We start from the raw sequence: 20,077 nt of genomic DNA, 5'->3' as shown, positions 1-20,077 counted from the left end.
GCGGGGCGGGGCGGGGCTCCTCCCGATGAGAGGCTGGGCCCATCGTTCACTTCACCGCGCGTCGAAGAGTGGCGTTTTTCTGTGGGCGCAGGCCGCTTGGCTTCTGCTTTGGTTTCGCGGAAGCGCGGCCCTCCGAGGCCGCATTCTCCCAGTTCCCTTTTCCGGAACGAAGCGGGAAATCGTTTTTCAACTCTGCCGGCGCAAATGGTCACCTCTAATGTTTTTAGCCCTCTCGACTTTGTAGTAATGGTATTAAGAATAACTGTTACCTAATTTTTTTTTTTTTTTTTTTTAACGCAGACTACTTTGCCAGCACAGTGCTGGGGCTGGCGACATAGAGATGGGCATGACTAGACCTCGGGGCTCAATTCGGGCTGGTCAGGTAACAAAAGGGCAACACGCAGCCGGTTGTAAGAATAATGTAACATTATATTCGCATTCAAAAACAGACCCTCTTACAACTGTATTTGCTTTTTAGTTCATCGAATTGTTTATCGTGCATCTTTCCTAGTAAAAAAAATATTTCCATGGTTTTGCAGTGGCTTTTTTTCTTACAAATTATTTTATTTATTTATTTTTGGCTGCGTTGGGTCTTAATTGCTGCGCACGGGCTTTCTCTAGTTGTGGTTCATCTTGTTGCGGAGCACGAGTGTGGGCTGTAGTGTGGACTTCAGTAGTTGTGGCTCATGGGCTCTAGAGTGCAGGCTCAGTAGTTGTGGCGCACAGGCTTGGTTGCTCTGCGGCATGTGAGACTTTCCCTGACCAGGGCTCGAACCCTTGGCCCCTGTATTGGCAGGCGGGTTCTTAACCACTGCACCACCAGGGAAGTCCCTGCAGTAGCTTTTTAAGTTCTACCATTTTCCTATTACATTTGTAGCAATTGTCCTCACTCCCGCAAGCAGAAATGCTTTTTTTTCTGGAAACCTGCTGTCTCAGGTCACCCTTAGTTTTCCTGTTTTTGACAGCGACATGAACACGAGAAAGATTTCCCTATTATATATATATTAAAAAAAAAAACGACAGCAAATGGGATGATAAATGGCAACTGAAACTGCTTCAGTTAGAGATTATAGGGTTTGGTGGGAGAACTGTCCGCTTGGCTAGAATACACCTGGTTTAAAGATGTCAGGAGGTGCTCAGCTCCAGCCAGTTGCTATCTAGTTGGAATTGGGCCCCTGTGTTGTTAGATATTTTAATCATCAAGAGGAGTCAGCAATCTGGACATTATGGACTATTTCCATCTTTGTGTAATGGCTCAAAGTGCAGGCCAAACAAAAACAAATCATAGGCCAGGTGCAATCCCAGGCCAATAGTTTGCTATCTTTTTTTTAAATAAGTAATCCTATAAATTAGGAGTACTATTTATTTTATTTTATTTTTTATTTTTATTTTTTTTGCGGTACGCAGGCCTCTCACTGTTGTGGCCTCTCCCATTGAGTTTGCTATCTTTGGTTTAAATTATAAGCACTTTAGAACAGGAACTTATTTAGTTCTTTATCATTCTCTATGCCCATAACAGGTTCCCTCACATATTTGGTAGTCAATAAATGTGTTGAGTAAAAGAAGAAAGAAATGGACACTGTCCTTAAAAAGTTATTAGGGATCAGGTGGTAGTGATTGCCTAAAACATTTCTAGAGAGAGAAAGATAACATTTATTGAGCACCTGTTATATATCATACATAAAAGTACATTATCTTATTTAATGCTTCTATGATGCTACTTAGGGATTTCCCCTTCCCTACTTTATATGAGGAAACAGGCTGAGGGAGGTGAAGTAACTTGCCCAAGAGCATACAGCCAGTAAATGAAAAGCCAGTGGCTTCTCATGCAACTGTGGGTTGACTGATTTGCTGTTTGAGCAAACCCATTCATTTCTGGTGGGTATTTTAGCCGCCTGAGTGAGAACTGGAGCATACTGAAAATTGAAGCATCTCTTCCAAAAGTTTGAGCCATCTAAAGCACCTCTGTGACTCAGCCGTTGCTCAGTATCCACAGAGGATTGGTTCCAGGAGCCCCCGTGTATAACAAAATCTGAGGATACTCAAGTGCTATGTACATTACTTATAATTTGATAAGGCTTTTTGGAGATGGTGGCATCTTCTCCCTAATGATTAATGAAGGGGGAAAGGAAAGGATGCTAATATTTATTTTGAACTATATGCCAGAACTTTTCATGTCCATTAATTAATTGTTGTGGTGATCCTGTGAAATAAACTTATCCTCGTTTTGCAGCTGAGGAGACTGGAGCTCAGATTGGTTAAATCTCAGGTCACTCAGTTATTAATTTAAATGGTCAGTTAGGAGACCTTCTGGAGTCAGTCTGAACCCAAACCCTTATCACCCTACTCCATGCTGAGATAATTTCATACTTGATCGTTACCCAGTTCCTAATTATCCTGTGATGACCATTTATCTATATGGTTCAACAGAAATATTTCATGCTTTGAGTGCAAATTAATATCTGGACTGCATGGCTAATGTATAGTATTCCCTAATTATGTGGTGATTGTTTTTCCAGAGGGCTAGAAAGCTGCAAGATTGGCTTTTGTCCTAAACCATTTGTAGCTATGGACTTGCCAGATAAAAGCCAGTGGGATGAAACTACCTGTGACCTGGCTGTTTGTCAGCATCCACAATGCTGGGCAACTCTCCGCCGAATTGAGAGGGGCCACCCTCGAATTCTGGACTCCTCCCGCAAATCTCCTCTGGATGCTGAAGGTGAATTAGCCAGCCCTGTCTCCTTCCGTACAAGATCCTTGAATTGTTTCTGTTTGGCTCCCTTTTGACATGTTACATGTTTTCCTCTGGTCTGGTCTTTCAGACAGACTCCCAGTGCTCACCATTGTAAACATCGCAGATTCCTGCTTCCAGGACAAGAGACTTGCTTGTGGTCATTCATCAGGATTTACCTTCCCCAAGGCTCACTCTTTATTGTCTCAACGTTCAAAGTTTTACTCCAAATTTCAGCGCAGGTAAATTATCATGGGATCTTCCTTAAAGGGATTATGACCTCAAAATTCTGGGTTAACTTTCTTTGCTCATGTAGTAGACTTTGAGAAAGCTAGATTAAAAACAAAACATTAACGGGAATTCCCTGGTAGTCCAGTGGTTAGCACTCGACTCTTTTACTGCTGTGGCCTGGGTTCAATCCCTGGTCGGGGAGGTGAGATTTCGCAAGCTGCATTGCGTGGCAAAAAAACCCCAAAAAACCCTCACTTAAAGGAGTGATGAATAGTCAGTGGGAAGCAGAAAGTATTCTTTTTTATTTTTTTTAAAAAAATTATTTATTTATTTATGTTTGGCTGCATTGGGTCTTCATTGCTATGCGCGGGCTTCTCTCTGGTTGTGTCGAGCGGGGCTACTCTTCGTTGTGGTGCATGGGCTTCTCATTGCGGTGGCTTCTCTTGTTGCAGAGCATGGGCTTTAGGCACGCGGGCTTCAGTAGTTGTGGCTCACAGACTCTAGAGCGCAGGCTCAGTAGTTGTGGTGCACGGGCTTAGTTGCTTCACGGCATGTGGGATCTTCCTGAACCAGGGATCGAACCCGTGTCCCCTGCATTGGCAGGCAGATCCTTAACCACTGCGCCACCAGGGAAGTCCAAGAAAGTATTCTTATTTGTCTTGTAGGAGTTGGTTAAAAGGGGGGAGGGTGTATTAGTTTTCTACAGTTACCATAAAAAATGTACTATAGACTGGGTTAAACAACAGAAATTTATTTTCTCACAGTTCTAGAGGCTAGAAGTCCAAGATTAAGGTATTGGCAGAGTTGTTTTCTTCTGAGCCTTCTCTCCTTGGCTTGTAGGTGGCCATCTTCTCCTTGTGTCTTAACATTGTCTTCCTTCTGTGTGTGTCTGTGTCCTGATCTCTTCCTACAATCACACCAGTCATATTGGATTAGGGCCCACCTATATGACCTCATTTTACCTTAATTATCTCCTTAAAAATCCTATCTCCAAATATAGTCAAATTCTTTTTTTTTTAACAAAGATTTTAAAAATATTTACTTATTTATTTATTTTGGTTGCGCTGGGTCTTAGTTGTGGCACACAGGATCTTCGTTGCAGCACATGGACTTGTTTAGTTGTGGCATGCGGACTTTTGGTTGTGGCATGCATGCAGGATCTAGTTCCCTGACCAGGGATCGAACCTGGGCCCCCTGCATTATGAGCTCGGAGTCTTACCCACTGGACCACAGGGAAGTCCCCAAATACAGTCACGTTCTGAGATACTGGGGGTTATTAGGACTTCAACATAAGAATTTGGGGGAACACAATTCAGCTCATAACAGGGAGTATCTCATCAGCTTCTATGGGTCTTGAGAAAACTGTGTCCATATATGCTGTTTTTCTTATCTTTTATTTTTAGGTATGAAATTATTTGTAAGCTCTCGAAGACAGAAGCAGTGGTTTCCTTCTGAATCTCCTGCAGAGTCTAGGCACCCAGTTAGAGCTTGCTGATGTTGGAAGCTAAGGGACGTATGTCTGTGGAAAATGTAGACTTAAAATTCAAAGGCCCTGTTGCCTGGAATCAAAACACTAATGGGGGCCCTTATAGTGGTTTCTTTTTCCTGTTTGATTTAAGCAGCCCTTGATGATTTCTGTTAGGCTAAAAGGTAGTATAGGAGAGGGTAGGACTACTTTCTGGTTTTCTGAGACTTGAACGCTGAGAAAATGGTGACTTCTTGCAGTCAGGGCCCATCAAAGCAGACTATGACATCATTTGCTTAGTTGCTCATTGAATTCAGAAATATATCTTAGTAGGGCCACTTTGTTCTGCGCTGGGGATATGACGGTAAACAAGATACGGTCTTTACCTCCAAGGGGCTTTCAGCCTAGCTGGGGAGACAAAGAACCATTCAGTGTGATGTGTGTGGTGAGAGGAGCGCCCCTTTGGTATGTGGAAGCACACAGGTAGGGCTCCTAGCCCAGGGCACTGTCTTCTGTACAGCTGGCATCTGTGCCTAGACCTGAAAGCAGAGCAGCCTAGTAAAGTGGGGCTTATAGGTGGGTAATGCATGGGAAGAGCGTTCTAGACTATAGCACATGCAAAGGCCTGGAGGCAAGAGGAAATTGTTTACATATCAGGAAAGTAGCTCATTGTGTCTAGAACAGAGAGCAGGAATGGTCAGAGATGAGGCTGGGGAGCTGGAGTAAAAAGTAGGGGCCTGTGTCTTGGAGGACTTGATAAATCAGGCCAAGGAGTTAGGTCTTTATCTTACACCTCTTTGCAATATTCATTCATTTATACATTTAACATGTTTTTGAAAAAAATAAAATAGCAAATGATATGAAAATGTAAAGGGTTAATGTTCTTTTTTTTTTTTTTACTGTGGTAAATATACATAACATAAAATTGACCATTTTAACCAGTTTTTAAAAATTTATTTATTTTTGGTTGCATTGGGTCTTCGTTGCTGCATGGTGTGTGGGCTTCTCACTGCAGTGGCTTCTAGTTGTGGCACGCGGGCTCAGTAGTTGTGGTGCACAGGCTTAGTTCCTCCGCGGCATGTGGGATCTTTCCGGACCAGGGCTTGAACCCATGTCCCCTGAACTGGCAGGTGGATTATTAACCACTGCGCCACCAGGGAAGCCCTTAACCATTTTTAAATGTACAGTAGCATCAAGTACACTCAACAGTCTTGTGCATCTATCACCTCTATCCGCTTCTAGAACTTTTTCATCATCTCAAACAGAAACTCTGTGCCCATTAAACAATAACTCCCCTTTCCCTCCTCCCTGTGGCCCCTGGTAATCTCTATTCAATTTTTTTGTCTCTATGCATTTGCCTATTCTAGGTACCTCATATAAGTGGAGTCATACAATGTTTGTCCTTTTGTGTCTAGCTTATTTCACCTTGCATAATGTTTTCAAGCTTCACTCATGTTGTCACATTTTTCAGAATTTCATTCCTTTTTAAGGTTGAAAAATAGTCCATTGTATGTCTGTGCCACATTTTGTTTATTTAGCATGTTTTTGAACGTCTACATCAAAGTAACTTAATAAATTTTTATTGATGGTGATGTAACTATCTGTAGTTGGAGAGAGAAGTACATAGGCTATGAATTCAGTTTGATGCAACAAATAGTTGTGAAGTGTTTGCAATGTGCAATGTCTGGAAGCTGTTCCAGGAAAAACAAACAAAACTTAAGGCGATGCTGAGACCCTACATTCACTTGGTAGGAATTAAGCCCAAGGGTTTCTGTAGATAAGTAGGAGGCTTTTCCTCATAGCACTAATTTTATCATTCCAGTTAAGTCTTTTTGTCTGTTTCCAAACAGACAAAACTCTCATTTGGAAAACTCTCATTTGGAAACTCTCATTTTTTAGGCCTTGGAAGGATTTACCTGACAGAGACTTAATACACCCTACTAACAGATCTCCCAAAGTAAGTCACAGATTAAAAAAGGTACTTCCTCAGCATTTTCTCTTTACTAGTGGGAATAAAATATTTGCCTTTATTTAACATTCAGGATGACTATAATCTGAGTAATGATGATCATCATCATGATGATCAGTATCTAATATTGGGCCCTTACTATGTGCTAGGCTCTGTGCTAATGCCTTTACATGTTATACTGTTTCTAGAAATCCCAGACACAGTGGGATTGATTTGTGGTAGTTTGGCATAGGTGAGAATTTCCTGTCTCTGTCCTGCATAGAGCATGTTCAGCTACTAAGTCATCTCATAATACAGGGAAATTAGAATGCCAGAATGTCAGATCTAAAATAAGCCTCAAGATCGTCTACACTCATGACTTTCGGAGTTTTTTAGCTATGACCTATGGTAAGAGATACACTTTACAACAAAATATCATGGAACAGTCTTTACCCCAACTATGAGTGATATACTCTGAAATTTTCTATCCTGTTTTATTTCATTTTAAAACAGTGTAGGCTGTGATTCACAAAATTTGATTTCATGACCTATGAATAAGTTGCAACTGCAGTTTGAAGAATATTGCTATGGTCTGTCTCATATATCTTACAGTTGAGGAAACTGAGGCCCAGATAGGAAGTGATTTGCTGAAGTACAGCTAGTTAGGAGAAGAGCTAAATTTTAAGAAGGAAAAAACCCTTCTACTTGTCTGCAATAGAGATTTACTATTTTTTTCAGTCCTACTGGATGCCTTATATTTTTCCCATAAGATCCTTCACTTTTCACGTGGTGGAGAGTGTAAGGGACCAAGAGAGGGTAGATGGGTTTGAAAAGATGAATGAACAAATCACTTACCTCTTTGACCTCTTCAGAATGAGAGGGTTAGATTCAATTAGTTTTAAGTTAATTGTCTAGGATAATACGCACGCATGGTTCTAAATTCAAAATGCATAAAAGGGTTTATGGTGCAAAAAAGGTCTTCTCTGTTCCCCCAAGCCAGTTAGTTCCTTTTCATGGGGACAACCTTATTTTTAATAGTTTTTTTTTCCCTGCCTGAACCCTGCCAGGGGTATAGACTAGATGATTTATAAGATTTCCTTATAAATCTAGGATCAAGATCACTCTTGCAGAGTACCTTTACTGATACCTAGTTTCTCGGAGGAACAGTATGAAGATATTTTGGGGATGGGAAGTGTTTTTTTTCTTACCGTCTTCTGAACCACCATATGTTTTGGTTATCATGATGATTCAGTCCTTATCCTGGTACATACACAGGCTTTATATCTTTCTCTTAGCTATCAGTGCTAAATTTGAATGAGACACAACTTCCTTGTCCTCAAGATGTAGGAAATATGGATGTAATCTGGATCCCAGAGAAGCATATGAGGTGAGTATCATGTCGAGAACTTGGGAGTCTTCAACTCTTGTGTTCTACAAATGCCTGTCGTCCTCTGCAGACCTTCTCTCTGTGACTTTTTTTTTCTTTTTTTAAAATTAATTAATTAATTAATTAATTTTTGGCTATGTTGGGTCTTCGTTGCTGCGCGTGGGTTTTCTCTAGTTGTGGCGAGCGGGGGCTGCTCTTCGTTGCGATGCGTGGGCTTCTCACCGCAGTGGCTTCTCTTGTTGTGGAGCATGGACTCTAGAGCACAGGCTCAGAAGTTGTGGCACACGGGCTTAGTTGCTCCACGGCATGTGGGATCTTCCCGGACCAGGGATCAAACCTGTGTCCCCTGCATTGGCAGGTGGATTCTTAACCACTGTGCCACCAGGGAAGTCCCCTGTGACCTTGCTTTTAGCTACCTCATTGCAAGAAGCAGGAGGTCAAGCAGAGCAGAAGGCTATGGTCTCTTGTATTTGCCTCTTGCTACACTGGAATTCTTGTTAGTACACTTTGAGATTCATGCTTTGGGAGTTTTCTACATAAAATTCTACTTGACAGTAAATAGCATACAAGATAGGGCCCAATGTATTTGTGAGGTTTGATTAAGAAACAAATGCCTTCTGACCATCAGTTTTTCTTATTAGCCATCAGCAACTAGTAAAAAAGTTTTCAGTGAAGGCTGTGAATCTTTGGTCTCAACCCTAAGGACTAGCACACTGGTACAAAATAAATAGCATATATATAGAACTTGTGTACAAAGCAAGTGTGACAAAGATCATTTGGCGAAGGTCCAAAGGCTTGCTAATATTGACAGTCATTGGAAGAAATTGGTTTTTCTTTCGTGACTGCTGAGGCTTTCAGATTCTTTTTGAGTGACTGTTTAGAGATGATGAGACTTTATTTTCTTTAAAAAAAATCCTGTGTATGCTTCTTTATATGCATTTTCTGTGTGAGTATATATGGTGTAAACAAAAAACCCCTAAGGATTTATTTCCTTTCATGTAAAAGAAGCCCAGAGTTGGGTGGGCCAGGGATAGTACGTCAGCTCCATGAGGTAATCAGAAGCCAGAGCTCCTTCTAGCTTTTTGGGTCATCATCTTTAGCCCATGGCTTCCCTCTTCTTAGGTGCTTCTAGGGGCTTTCAAAGTCTAAGTTGACTGCTAGAGCTTCAGCCATCATATCTGTGTTCCAGGCAAGAAGGAGGAGGGAGATGACAGAGCAAAAAATATTTGAGCACCTCTGTGCTAAGCAATGGAATTCAGTGGAGAACTAAATACTTTGTCCCTTCCTCCTGGAGTCTTATGGTGGTGGTGGGATTCAGACATTATAGGCATTGCTGTACCTAAGTATATAATTACTAATTTGGATGAATACTATGAAAGTAAGTAACTGGATTGTATGAGAGAACGGTGGGGAACCTAGTTCAGATGTGAGGGCGAGGTGGGTGTGGGGTTCTTGTTTTTAGCAGCCTCTGGGAAGCAGGTACCCCTGGCTTCCCAGCCAGACGTCTTAGAGTACTGAATGGAGGATGGAAATCTTCATGTTCATCATTCATACATATCCCTGATGTTTCTAAGATGTCTGGGAATAAGTTGTGGTTATTCTTATTTCAAGTCCAGCTGAGAAGAAGCATATTATTCGCAGCCAGGATGGGGAGGTGAAAAGAAAGAAATCTACAGGTGTAAGTTTGCTGTTTTGGCCAAACCTTCATGATATTACTCTGCAGAGTTTATTTTTGTTTTCCTTTCAGGTATCTTCCCCCTCCCCCCATTCTCTCTTTAAATGAACAAAATGTGCCAAAGAAAACCCCTCTTAAGAAAGGAATAATTACCAAACCATCTTCTACTCTGAGACTCTTTTCCCCTACCTCCTCCTTGTAGGAAGGTAAAAGAACACCTTGAAGAGATGTTAGGAGGAACTGTTGGGTATTCAGAGGGAATTTTTGATTGATTAAAAGCTAATTTTCATTGTGATGGGAATAGAATTTCAACAGACTCGAAGTTATAATGGACCTGTGCTTCTAATTCTAATTCTGCCGTTTATTGGGTAAATGTAGCCTTGGGTAAGTCACAGAGCTGGCAGGTTGCTATGTCCAGGAGAATAGTGTCTTGGCCCATTTTGTTTGTTGCTGAATCCCCAGCCCTAGCCCTATGCCTGGCACATAGTTGGCCAATAAGTATTTGTTCAGAACCTTTTGGGGAAAAAATGACACAAAACAGCTAATCCCCGTATTGTCTGAATTCAACAGTAGGGTTGAAGAGCCAGATTGGGAAAAATGTGGTGGGTCTGGTAGTGTAGAGGAGGTGAGGATGCTGGAGTAGGTCTGGAAACAAGAGTTTCCCAAGGCACCAATGTACTGGGAGGCTGGAATGCTGATGGGACAAAGTGGCATTGAAGAGAGTGCTTCAGGGACTTCCTTCCACCATTTCTCTTCCAGAAACACAAGTCATCTCGGGACACAAAAGCACAGTCGGGACCTCCAGGGACGATTGTGCCTCCTCCCTCCCCAGTACAGTTGTTTGAACAACTAAGTTCAGAATGCGTACCTTTATGGAACCAGTATGACATGTTACCTCAGGATCTACTGAAGGAGTAAGTACCATGTAAACCTATGGGAGAACCAGAGCATCTTCTTTTCTTCAGAAGCTGAGAAGGGTCTAAGCAGTGTGCTCTTTCTGAGGAGGGAGGGGAGAAAACTGCCACCCTACTTGGTCACTGAGTTTTTGGACTTATCAGTGTGCAGTGATGACAGTAATCACCCCCATTTATTAAGTACTTACCATCTGCCAGGCCCTGTGCACACTGCATATCTTCTCTCATTTAAACCTCCACTGGGAGGTAGACATGCTCTTCTTTCTGTAGATGAGTTATGGGTAAGTGAGAGGCAGAATGGATATGTGGTTTGGAGCGAGACAACCTTTGAATTTCGTATTGAAATTTACTGCCTTTGTGAATTTTGACTATTTAGTTAGCATCTTTCATCATCATTTTCCTCATTTGCAACATGAGTATAATAATACCTGTCCTTAGGGTGTGGTAATGATTCAGTGGTATAAAACACATGAGCCTGACATATAGTAAACACTTAATCCATTCAGCTGCAATTATCATACTTGCATCTCAAAGCCATTACCGAATGAGCACCTGTTGGTACAGGCCTTTTAAGGCCCAGAGTGGACATGTCTTCAAATTTGGAGCCTTTTCATCTCTTTCTCCTCAGCCAAGAAGAGCTGTTGCTGACTTTCTGCTGTTTCTGTTCCCTGCAGCCTCTTGCTGGATAAAGGGAAAACCATACCTTATCTGGAGATGCAGACACAGTTGGCCATGATGAAAAAGAAACCTCCCCTGGAAAAGAGCCGACCTGACAGTGCCATTTCTGCTAAGATGTATTTATCTGTACACCACTGCCTCACCCTGCAAGTAAGAGCTAGGGAACCTCAGAGGAACATGTCTGTATGCAGGTCCAAACTCATCTCTCCTCAAGGCTGGAGGAGTTAACGTTCTATTTCTTCTTTCTCTTCTATCCTTCCACTCTGGATCCAGGCCCCATAGAAGGGCTGGGCTGTATGTAGGTGACAGCAAATGTACAGGGAGAGGTTTAAGGAGAGCAGCGTTCTCTATTTCTTCTGCATTTTGCTTCCCACACCTTTCCCCTCTCCAGAGCCCCTGCTACAATGCTGCACACATTGGCTTCTCAAAAAATGTTTGTTGACTCGATGGATGAATGCATTTGGGGATACATTTTGGGAAAGGGAAAGACCTACAGTGGAGCTTTTCTTCTTCTTTTTCTTTTTCTCTAGAGACCAGCATTGAGATATCCTGAACATTTGAAGAAACAACATTATAACCTGACAACAGAAGGTAGGTTTTTCTGGTGCTGCTAGATCTCCAGGTACCATTCCCCGTCAGCCCACATTTCTTATACTTGATCCTGGTCCCATGTTTGTGGCCACAGTCTTATAGGGTCACATGTAGAACTCAGAAAACTGCAGCTTCAAAAAGCACCCCCTCCCGGCTTGGTCCTGACTAGAGAGAGAGTATCACCACTGGGTAGCAGAGCACAGCAAGCAGCCCCGCGGAAGGGTGGGAGCTGTCAGGGAGAAGGGGATTGAGCTGGCTCTCTGGTCACCAGGTTACAGGAAGCAGCAGCGGCAGCAACAGAGGAAGGTGAAGACAGCTACTGGGAAACAGGTAGAGTGGCAGCGAGGGGACCCCCAGGACCTGCTAGGATTCAAGCAAGTGGGTGAAGCCTGGAGCAGGAAGGGATGTATGAGAGATGGGATTCTCCCTGGTGTCTGCTGGTTGTAGATGCAAAGTTCCTGTATGGTTATAGATACTAACTTCCTTCCTTTAAACCCTTTTTGAAAAGGTTTCTTCACTTCCAAAAGTCCTAATTCAGTTCCCCCTCATGTGGGTTTCAGGAGACTAAAAAGAAATCCAAGAGTGAACCAGGGAGCCACAACACCTCGCATAAACGTTCCGGTGCCATGGTTTATGACCCATGCTGTGGTAAGGAGAATGTATGGGTTTGGGAGTGACAGAATCCCAGGACCTAGCTGAGGACAGGAAAAGCTGAACACGTTTGTCATTTGAGGACCTGCCTTTATCAGGCACTCGGAATTCCCCCTGGAATGCTTTGGTTTGGCTGGTCTACCATGTATCATCCTTCCATCAAATATTTACTAAGGAAGCGAGCTGGGCCAGATGTTTGCTTCACATGGGGATTTGAGAGATGACCATGAACATGAGTCAGAGTCACTTTCCCCTCAGGTCCTACTTTAGAAAAGGCAGCAGTTTGAGGATGAAGAGCTAGCCCAGGTTATTGAAGAGAAGAGCCCTGAGGGCCCATCGGCCAGTAAGGCAGGAAGAGCCAGGGTCCCTCACCAGAGGGCCGTGAGAGTTCTAAGGAAGCAGAGTCAGCCGCTTCTCAGCCATAGGTTAAAGTCTCAGGAGGCTCACACTATCTAGCCCCATCCAGCAGGCAGGGGCCAATTCTTGACAGGTGATCCTTTTCCTATGGTGTTCATGCCAGAGATAAGAGATTCCCCTTTTTGGAGTTCTTATCATGTCTGAGCTGAAGGATATACTTGCCCTGGTCCCTCTGACGTTTCTCAGCTTGAGTGCAAAGTGGGAGGGAGGGAGAAAGAATCCCCCTAAACCTTGGAAGATTTTTCTGCCCTAAATAGACTGGACGTTGCTGTCTGTAATGTGAAAATAACTGTTGAATCATCAGAATTCACTCTGCAACCCTGGGGCACTGAGGGCTCGGGTGAGATGTTTCCTGAGAAGGATGCTGTTCTTGGTTTATCTCCCATCCCACTGAGCTCTCTGTTACCTAAAGTGTCTTCTAACCTGAAGATCTAAGAAGGCTCCTGACCTTCACATGGGAGGTAGACAGAACTGGGGCAGAGGTACTTGTCCAAGGTTAGCCCTGCATCCAGGGTGATAACCAGTCCCCTGAGTTTCATTCTGGTGCCTTCTGTTCCTTTTCCTGATGCCTCCAATAAGAGCAGCTTTGCTTGGATGACTGGGAGGCCCTTTGAATTGTGTTCTTAGAGCGGTGGCTTGTCTTCCTTAAGCTGAGAAAGACCTCATGCAAGAGATGATTTTTTGTTTCTTTTTTAAAAAAATTTTTAGGCCGTGCCGTGTGGCATGCAGGATCTTAGTTCCCCAACCAGGGATCGAACCCGTGCCCCCTGCCCTAGGAGCATGGAGTCTTAACCACTGGACTGCCAGGGAAATCCTGAGGTTATTCTTGCATTGGATCTTGACTATGTGAGAGTGAGAGTTTTCCCAGTATGGACGAGAATTCCTGGAAACAGGAATAGGCTGGGTAAAGGCATCTTGGAGGAGCATGGCTGCAAGGAGGAGCATTGAGCAGTCTGACGTGGCTGTGGGGTCAGGTGTTTCAGGGAGAGAGGTAAATCAGGCCGAAGAGCCTGCTGAGATGTTTGATCTTTATCCTTAGTGGTGGTCGGTGACACTCTACCTTAACGGTGCCCTGAAATCAATTGAGGAGCTTTTAAAAACCTAAAACCCAGGCTGCACCCCAGACCTGTCAAATCAGAGTTTCTGCTGTTAGTATCCAGGCCTCGGTGGTTTTTAGAATGCCCCAGTGCTTCCAGTGTGTAGCTAAGGTGAGGACTAGTGCTGTTAGGGAGTCAACACAAGTGCCGAGCAAGGGAGTTCCTTGATTAGCCATCATACCTCTGGTGGCAGGTTGGAAGATGTTCACTTAAAGAAAGGGAAACTGAGAAAGGAAAGAACAAGTGCATTTAGGGACTAGTTGGGGAAACATCTGATACAAAAGAATCATAGATCTAGAGCTTTTTTGGGAGGGAGGATGTTCATTTTCAGAAGCCAATATAGGTACACAGGGATGGCACAAGAAAGGAAGAGCAGTATTCGTAGACTGAAAAGGTAGACTTGGAGGTTCTTTTGCTACTATGATGTACAGGCACCTGCCCCTTAGGTTTCATGGAGGAATCCTGGATATTTTAATACAGACTTTATCTTAATCGCTAATTCTGTAATAGGTGTGGTCACAGTCCCAGGTGAACAGAATCACATGTAGAACTCAGAGGGCTTAACTCCCTTTTACCTGCCTCTAAGGTTCTGTATTGTCCTGGATGGGGAGTCACCTGTAGACCAGGGATCAACTAGAAGTCCAACAATGGGATATGAAATACCAATAAGAAGAGAATTGCATTGATTTTGTGGTCACTAGGTCACAGAACTCTACCAGGTCGGGAAAGTGACAAAAAACAGCAGCAGCAGATGAAGATAGAAGGCTCCACTTTGAAACAGGTGAGAGTGTCTGAGGGCCATTCTGCTAGGGCTGTTTCAGTTGTCTGTCACTGTATAACAAACCACCCCAAAGCAGAACCATAGTGGTTTGCTATTTCTCATGGTTCTGTGGGTTGACTGGACAGTTTTTCTGGTCTTGCTTAAGGTCACTCATGCAGCTGCATTCAGCTGGAGTCTGGGTTGGGGCTCTTGGCCAAACTGTCTTAGTTCTCTTCTATGAGGCCTCTCCATGTGGCTAGTTTGGGCTTCTTGACAGCATAGTAATCTCATGAAAGCACTTTCCTAGGGATGGGCCTGGAACTGGAATAGTATCACTTCTGCCACATTTTATTTGTCAAAAAAATCACAAGTCTAGTCCAGATTCAAGAGGAGAGGAAATCAACTCCATCTCTTGATGAAAAGAACGGCATGTGGATACAGGAATGGGAGGATTCTTGGCAGCCACCTTGGGAGGCAATCTACCCTTAGCTGACAGCTGGAAATGGGGAAAACTGGGCTCTGGCTTCATCTGGTCAGCCTGGAGGTCAAAGAATGCATGACACAAGCTTCTCTCTTCAATCTCAGGAGGTGGCATTTTGTCCTGTCTTAGATATTAATTTCTCCAAGAAAAGCATCTTTTAGAAAAGCCCTTTGTTGGGCTTCCCGGGTGACGCAGTGGTTGAGAGTCTGCCTGCCGATGCAGGGGACGCAGGTTCGTGCCCCGGTCCGGGAAGATCCCATGTGCCGCGGAACGGCTGGGCCCGTGAGCCATGGCCGCTGAGCCTGCGCGTCCGGAGCCTGTACTCCGCAATGGGAGAGGCCACAACAGTGAGAGGCCTGCGTACCGCAAAAAAAAAAAAAAGAAAAGCCTTTTGTTTCCTAAAGTCCTGATTCAAGTTTCCTTACATGTATGAATTTCAGGATTCCACAGAGAGACCTCAGATGGACTGCACTAAGAAAAACCTGGATTCCTTCCCTGGTAGGAAGAGTAAGATACTAGGGTGGAGGGACCTTAGTAAGTGAGGACAGGGAGAGCTGAACCTGTGCTGACCAGGATGGTTCACCTCCCTGGAGGGCAGAGCTCTCATCCCTCAGAAGAGTCCTAAAGACATTCCAGCCCTTCCTTTCTGTCTTGATTTTTCACAGTTAGTTGGGAGAAGGCTACAGGTGCAATTAATGGCTGGGTCTTTTTTTAGGTCCTGAATTATCCACAATAGGATGCACTAACAAGGACATCAGGACTCAGATGGAGATTTTGCTGGAAGCCCAAGAGAGGACCCCAAACAGTACTTCTAGAACAGGCTGGAACCCTGAGCTCAAACTGCTGAGGATTCTTCAGGCCGCTGATGAAGAGGACGAGGAGAACCAACCCTCTGGGGCACAGAGTGAAGAGTCTCTGGAGGCATAGGCAGAAGGCATCGTGGGGCAGCCTTATTCCAGAGCAGGATGCTTGGATTCCTGAGGACAGTGACCTTGGACATAAGGGCAGGAAGGAGAGGGGACTTCTACTTCCTGGAGCCTCTACCGGGGTCTGACCTTAGGGATTCTGTTTTCTTCATTCACTTCTACTTGCTTCTAAAATAAGCGAGGGAGAAAAAGCCCCACCCCTTTCTAACAGACTCTTTCTCTTCCATTAGGGCCAGGATAATTTCAGTGATTAAATACAGCTGCTGCTTATCAAAAGATTCATTTCTCTGTTTCTGGGTCACTTTTATCTACTCTCTGAAACTGAAAGGTTTCTAGTTATAGGAAGATGAATTTGGCCTGTGGGAACCCCTACTGAGTTGCTTTTCCTCTTATTCCCTGGAAATGGTTTATTTTGAGGATGGCATCTGCATCATCATCAAATAACATTCATTGTGCTGTGTGTCATGTGTAGTATTCTTTGTGTGGTAGAGGACTTATATTAACCTAAAAGAGTCTAAGGATCCAGTTCCTAAGTTACTGAGTCCACAGGAAAATTTCAGTGATGTTCATAAAGACACAGAATTTCAGAGTCTCAGGGTTGCTTGTACTTGGTTTTTGGAAGGATTTCTAAAAATGTTTTTGTCTTTAAGCTTTTTAGTACAGAAAAATTTCAAAATTACATAAAAGAGAATAATATAAGGAAACTCTCATGTACCCAGTATCTTAGATTTGGGTATTAAAAGCCTGGACTCCATGCCCCATGAGTTGAGGTAAAGGCAGTTGGGGCCCCAGTATTCTCAGCAGCTCTACCCAAGGTAGAGCTTCCCTCCCACAATTAGGGGCTGGGTGGAAGAAGAGAGACTCTGCCTATGGGCTGTACTCACAGAACTTAGTCTCAGCGACAGGTAGCTATGGGCAGGATGAGAAATGACATTCTGTTCCTCCTGGAAAGTAGCCCTCTGACTTGGAACTAGGGAGCGAGGGAGCCCTGCATCCTTGGGCGCAGCAGTCTGGAGTCAAGTTGTCCCACTGAAGTGGGGGGAAAGGGCGGGGGAGTGGGCCTAGGGTCACATACCATAGACTCTTGCAGTTCTTACCGAGGTTTTGTAGATTTTCTTGAACAAGTGTTTCTTCGTTTCTTGTGTGCACTTAGAGCCATTTCCAGAGACTTAAATAAATTAAAATAATTTTCATTAGTTTCACTGGAGAGCTGTTTGTGGAGCTCCTTGCACTGTGAGGCAAGAAGTGGGATTCTGGACTGGGCCTGTGAACTTTTTGTAAAGAGGAACTTACCCCTCATCAATTATTTGGTTGCCCTAAGTACAGTTCGTACAAGAAAGGCAGATTAAATGTTCTACTTTTTTTTTTTTTTTTTGCTGTACGCGGGCCTCTCACTGTTGTGGCCTCTCCCGTTGCGGAGCACAGGCTCCGGACGCACAGGCTCAGCGGCCATGGCTCATGGGCCCAGCCGCTTCGCGGCATGTGGGATCCTTCTAGACCGGGGCACGAACCCGTGTCCCCTGCATCGGCAGGCGAACTCTCAACCACTGTGCCACCAGGGAAGCCCAGCCCTTTTTTAACATTGTCTCAAAACAGACCAAATTAGAAAGCTAAAACTACTGCCTGTCCATTCTTCATCTTTTCCAAGCCAAATCAAAATTATATGACATCATTTGTGTTACTAGACTGAACTATATTTAGCTGAATCTTCATGGTGAGAGGAATCCAAGAGGCATTATATAGGCTGTTTTTCTGAAAATAATTATTTCTCAAATGTACATTACATTGCAGAATGACTCCTGTGGGCTAACTTAAAAATTTACAACTTTTTCCACTTCTCCTTAGCCTACCCTTAGACCTGTCCTCCCGAGCAAACCTGATTTCCAATGGTCACTAGTGGGGTTGAGGATGGGCAGGGCTTAGCTTTAATTTGCTCATTTTATCTGAAGACTTAGAGAAGGTCTAACTATAGTAAAGCAACTCTCAGAAATTGGCACATTCGTTTAAGTCGTGATGATTAGTACAGAGTTACCTTTTGAATCATGACGTTTTGAGTGAGAAGATATTTGCTATCTGAATACTGGCCTTTGCTTCTATCTTCAAAGAGAGAAAAAATATTGTAGGCTGAAACTTGTTTCATCTTTGTTATGCCAGTCCCTCAAATTTGGATAATCATAAACAGAATTTAGGGAAATATAATCTACATACCACAATACAGTTTTCAAGGCACTTTATACCCACTATTTTTCTTGGTTCTTTGGCCAACTCTATAGGTAGGTGTGGATTGTCTCTGTTTTATAGTTTAAGAAACTCAGGCTCAGAATAAAGGGCTGATGATAGCCCATTTGGAGCCTTTGGGTGAATTAGAAAAAAGGGACCCTTTAAGACACTTTACTACTATCTGCTAAAAAATTATTTCAATGAATATACAAATCTACGGTGATTACAATTTGAGCAACACCAACACCCCTAGTGTTGGTCCACTGCACAACAGTACCTGGTGGCCTTGCTGGAGAGGTTAAGTAGTTTGCCAGAAATCAAAGGCCAGCAAGTGAAGGGGGTTGGGCTTAGAACCTGAGTCCTTGTCTCTTCCACTGTGTTCTGATGCCTCTCTGATTCCCTCTCTTTATGCACAGCTGACAATCTTAAGCAGAAAGGAAGGATGAGGCCCTGTAGAAAAGAATTGACTGATGGGGAGAAGCCCTCATGAACCCTTTGTTTCAGCCTCCCAATGTTCTGAGAGAGAAGGAGCCAGGTAACTGTTGCTAACTGCCGTTTCCCCACCATCTGGGCCATAGGAATTAGGAGATCTGCTTTATACACTTGAGCAGACAGGAGGACTTAAGACTTGGTCTGTTTGAATACTGTCCGGGGAGCCTTTTGTTCCTAAGAAACTAGATTCTGTTTGTTTGTTTTTTGTTGTTGTTGTTGTTGTTGTTGTTTTCTACTTTCTTTGTGATCTCTACTAGGGATAGGCCACTTTATTTGCTCACCTTGGTTTTCTGAGCATACTTCCCAATGACACCTGGCCCAGTTTGACCTGTGTGCAGAAGCAGAGTCAGTGAAAGCATCTTCAGACATTCTGTGCCCATACTCTCATCCTTGCAGAGCCAGCTGTCTTTTGTTTTGCTATTGGTCCTGACATCTGGGGTAACAGACTCTGTTCTTCATTGCTTTTGGATTACAGAAAGCTCCCTTTGGAGGGAGGGAGTCAGGGTTTTCATTCACAGTGGCAGTGACCCTTAAAAAAATCAGTGTATTCAAATGTGCCTAAAGGAATTGTTCGCTAAATTAAGGACAGAAACACCTCTTGCTTTTAGATGAAAATGATTAGAGGTTCTTTGGAATCCAGAAGAATGTGGGAGAAAAAAATTGTAAATTTTCAGTTGCTATAAGGTACTAAGTTATGAAATTAATTTGATTTTCTGTTTATACATTTATTTTAAAAATTTTAAGTACTTATTATATGTTAGAGGATCAATCCCTAGATTATCTTGATAGAGAAAGGAAATGTTCTGGAGAGATGGTGGGGAGTCATTCATAGGAATATAGCTAGAAGTTTCACTGGAGAAAATGGTAAAGTTGTTTGAGACCACTAGGTGGTGATATTACATTATGAAAATGATATCCTTCTAAGACTGGAGACCTCTGGTTGTTTCTGAGACCGTCTGTATACACAGCCAAAGAGACTTCTTTGTGAGTAAATGGAGGAAAAGCTACATTTCACCCTTTACATAAGTGGTCTAATTTAAGTGCTCAAGGGGACTGGAAGCTCCTGGAGGGATTGGGCTGGGTCTGTTGTGTCATGTTTATAGCCCCAGCTTATAGCTCCAGCATGTAGTAGGCACTCAGTAAATGAATGAATGAATGAATGAATGAGTCTTTGAACAATTTAGATTCTCATTAGAAGAATCATTTCAAGAGTGTGGAAAATTCTGGAACATGCACAGAGGCCTAGGATTTGGGGAAGTTGGGGGCTATTGATGGTCCTGACAGATCATCAGCCGGGCAGAGACTCAGGGAGGCAGCATTTGGGAAGGTAGAAACATCAAAAGCTATCTGAGGCTCTTCTATTGCTTTGTGTCTCCTAAATTTATCTTGATGAGATTTCACCTGTTTAATATA

At 43.4% G+C, this 20,077-nt stretch overlaps 1 protein-coding gene across 3 annotated transcripts; it reads left to right on the top strand.

Moving 5' to 3' along the window:
* Positions 1 to 67: 67 nt before the first annotated feature.
* C6H9orf43 (chromosome 6 C9orf43 homolog) lies at positions 68 to 18,659 on the top strand. 3 transcript variants are annotated; one of them, XR_009532753.1, is made up of 16 exons: positions 68 to 207; positions 301 to 382; positions 2,520 to 2,719; positions 2,823 to 2,973; positions 6,327 to 6,384; positions 7,671 to 7,762; positions 9,374 to 9,440; positions 10,197 to 10,351; positions 11,026 to 11,179; positions 11,560 to 11,620; positions 11,892 to 11,950; positions 12,181 to 12,268; positions 14,487 to 14,566; positions 15,467 to 15,524; positions 15,742 to 16,074; positions 18,589 to 18,659. XR_009532753.1 is itself a non-coding variant. In XM_060100681.1 (15 exons), exons 3-15 carry the CDS (start codon positions 2,569 to 2,571, stop codon positions 15,951 to 15,953), a joined length of 1,386 nt encoding a protein of 461 aa, XP_059956664.1. In that variant the 5' UTR covers positions 68 to 207; positions 301 to 382; positions 2,520 to 2,568; the 3' UTR covers positions 15,954 to 16,975. The 3 variants fall into 3 exon arrangements, 2 of the variants coding, with proteins under 2 accessions (XP_059956664.1, XP_059956665.1); XM_060100681.1 differs by lacking the exon at positions 18,589 to 18,659 and having other exon boundaries at positions 15,742 to 16,975; XM_060100682.1 differs by lacking the exons at positions 15,467 to 15,524; positions 18,589 to 18,659 and having other exon boundaries at positions 15,742 to 15,848.
* Positions 18,660 to 20,077: the final 1,418 nt, after the last annotated feature.

Source organism: Mesoplodon densirostris, chromosome 6 (assembly GCF_025265405.1).
Source record: "Mesoplodon densirostris isolate mMesDen1 chromosome 6, mMesDen1 primary haplotype, whole genome shotgun sequence".
Lineage (NCBI taxonomy): Eukaryota > Metazoa > Chordata > Mammalia > Artiodactyla > Ziphiidae > Mesoplodon > Mesoplodon densirostris.
The sequence above is the reverse complement of the archived record's forward strand: the minus strand, read 5'-3'. Positions and strand labels throughout refer to the sequence as shown.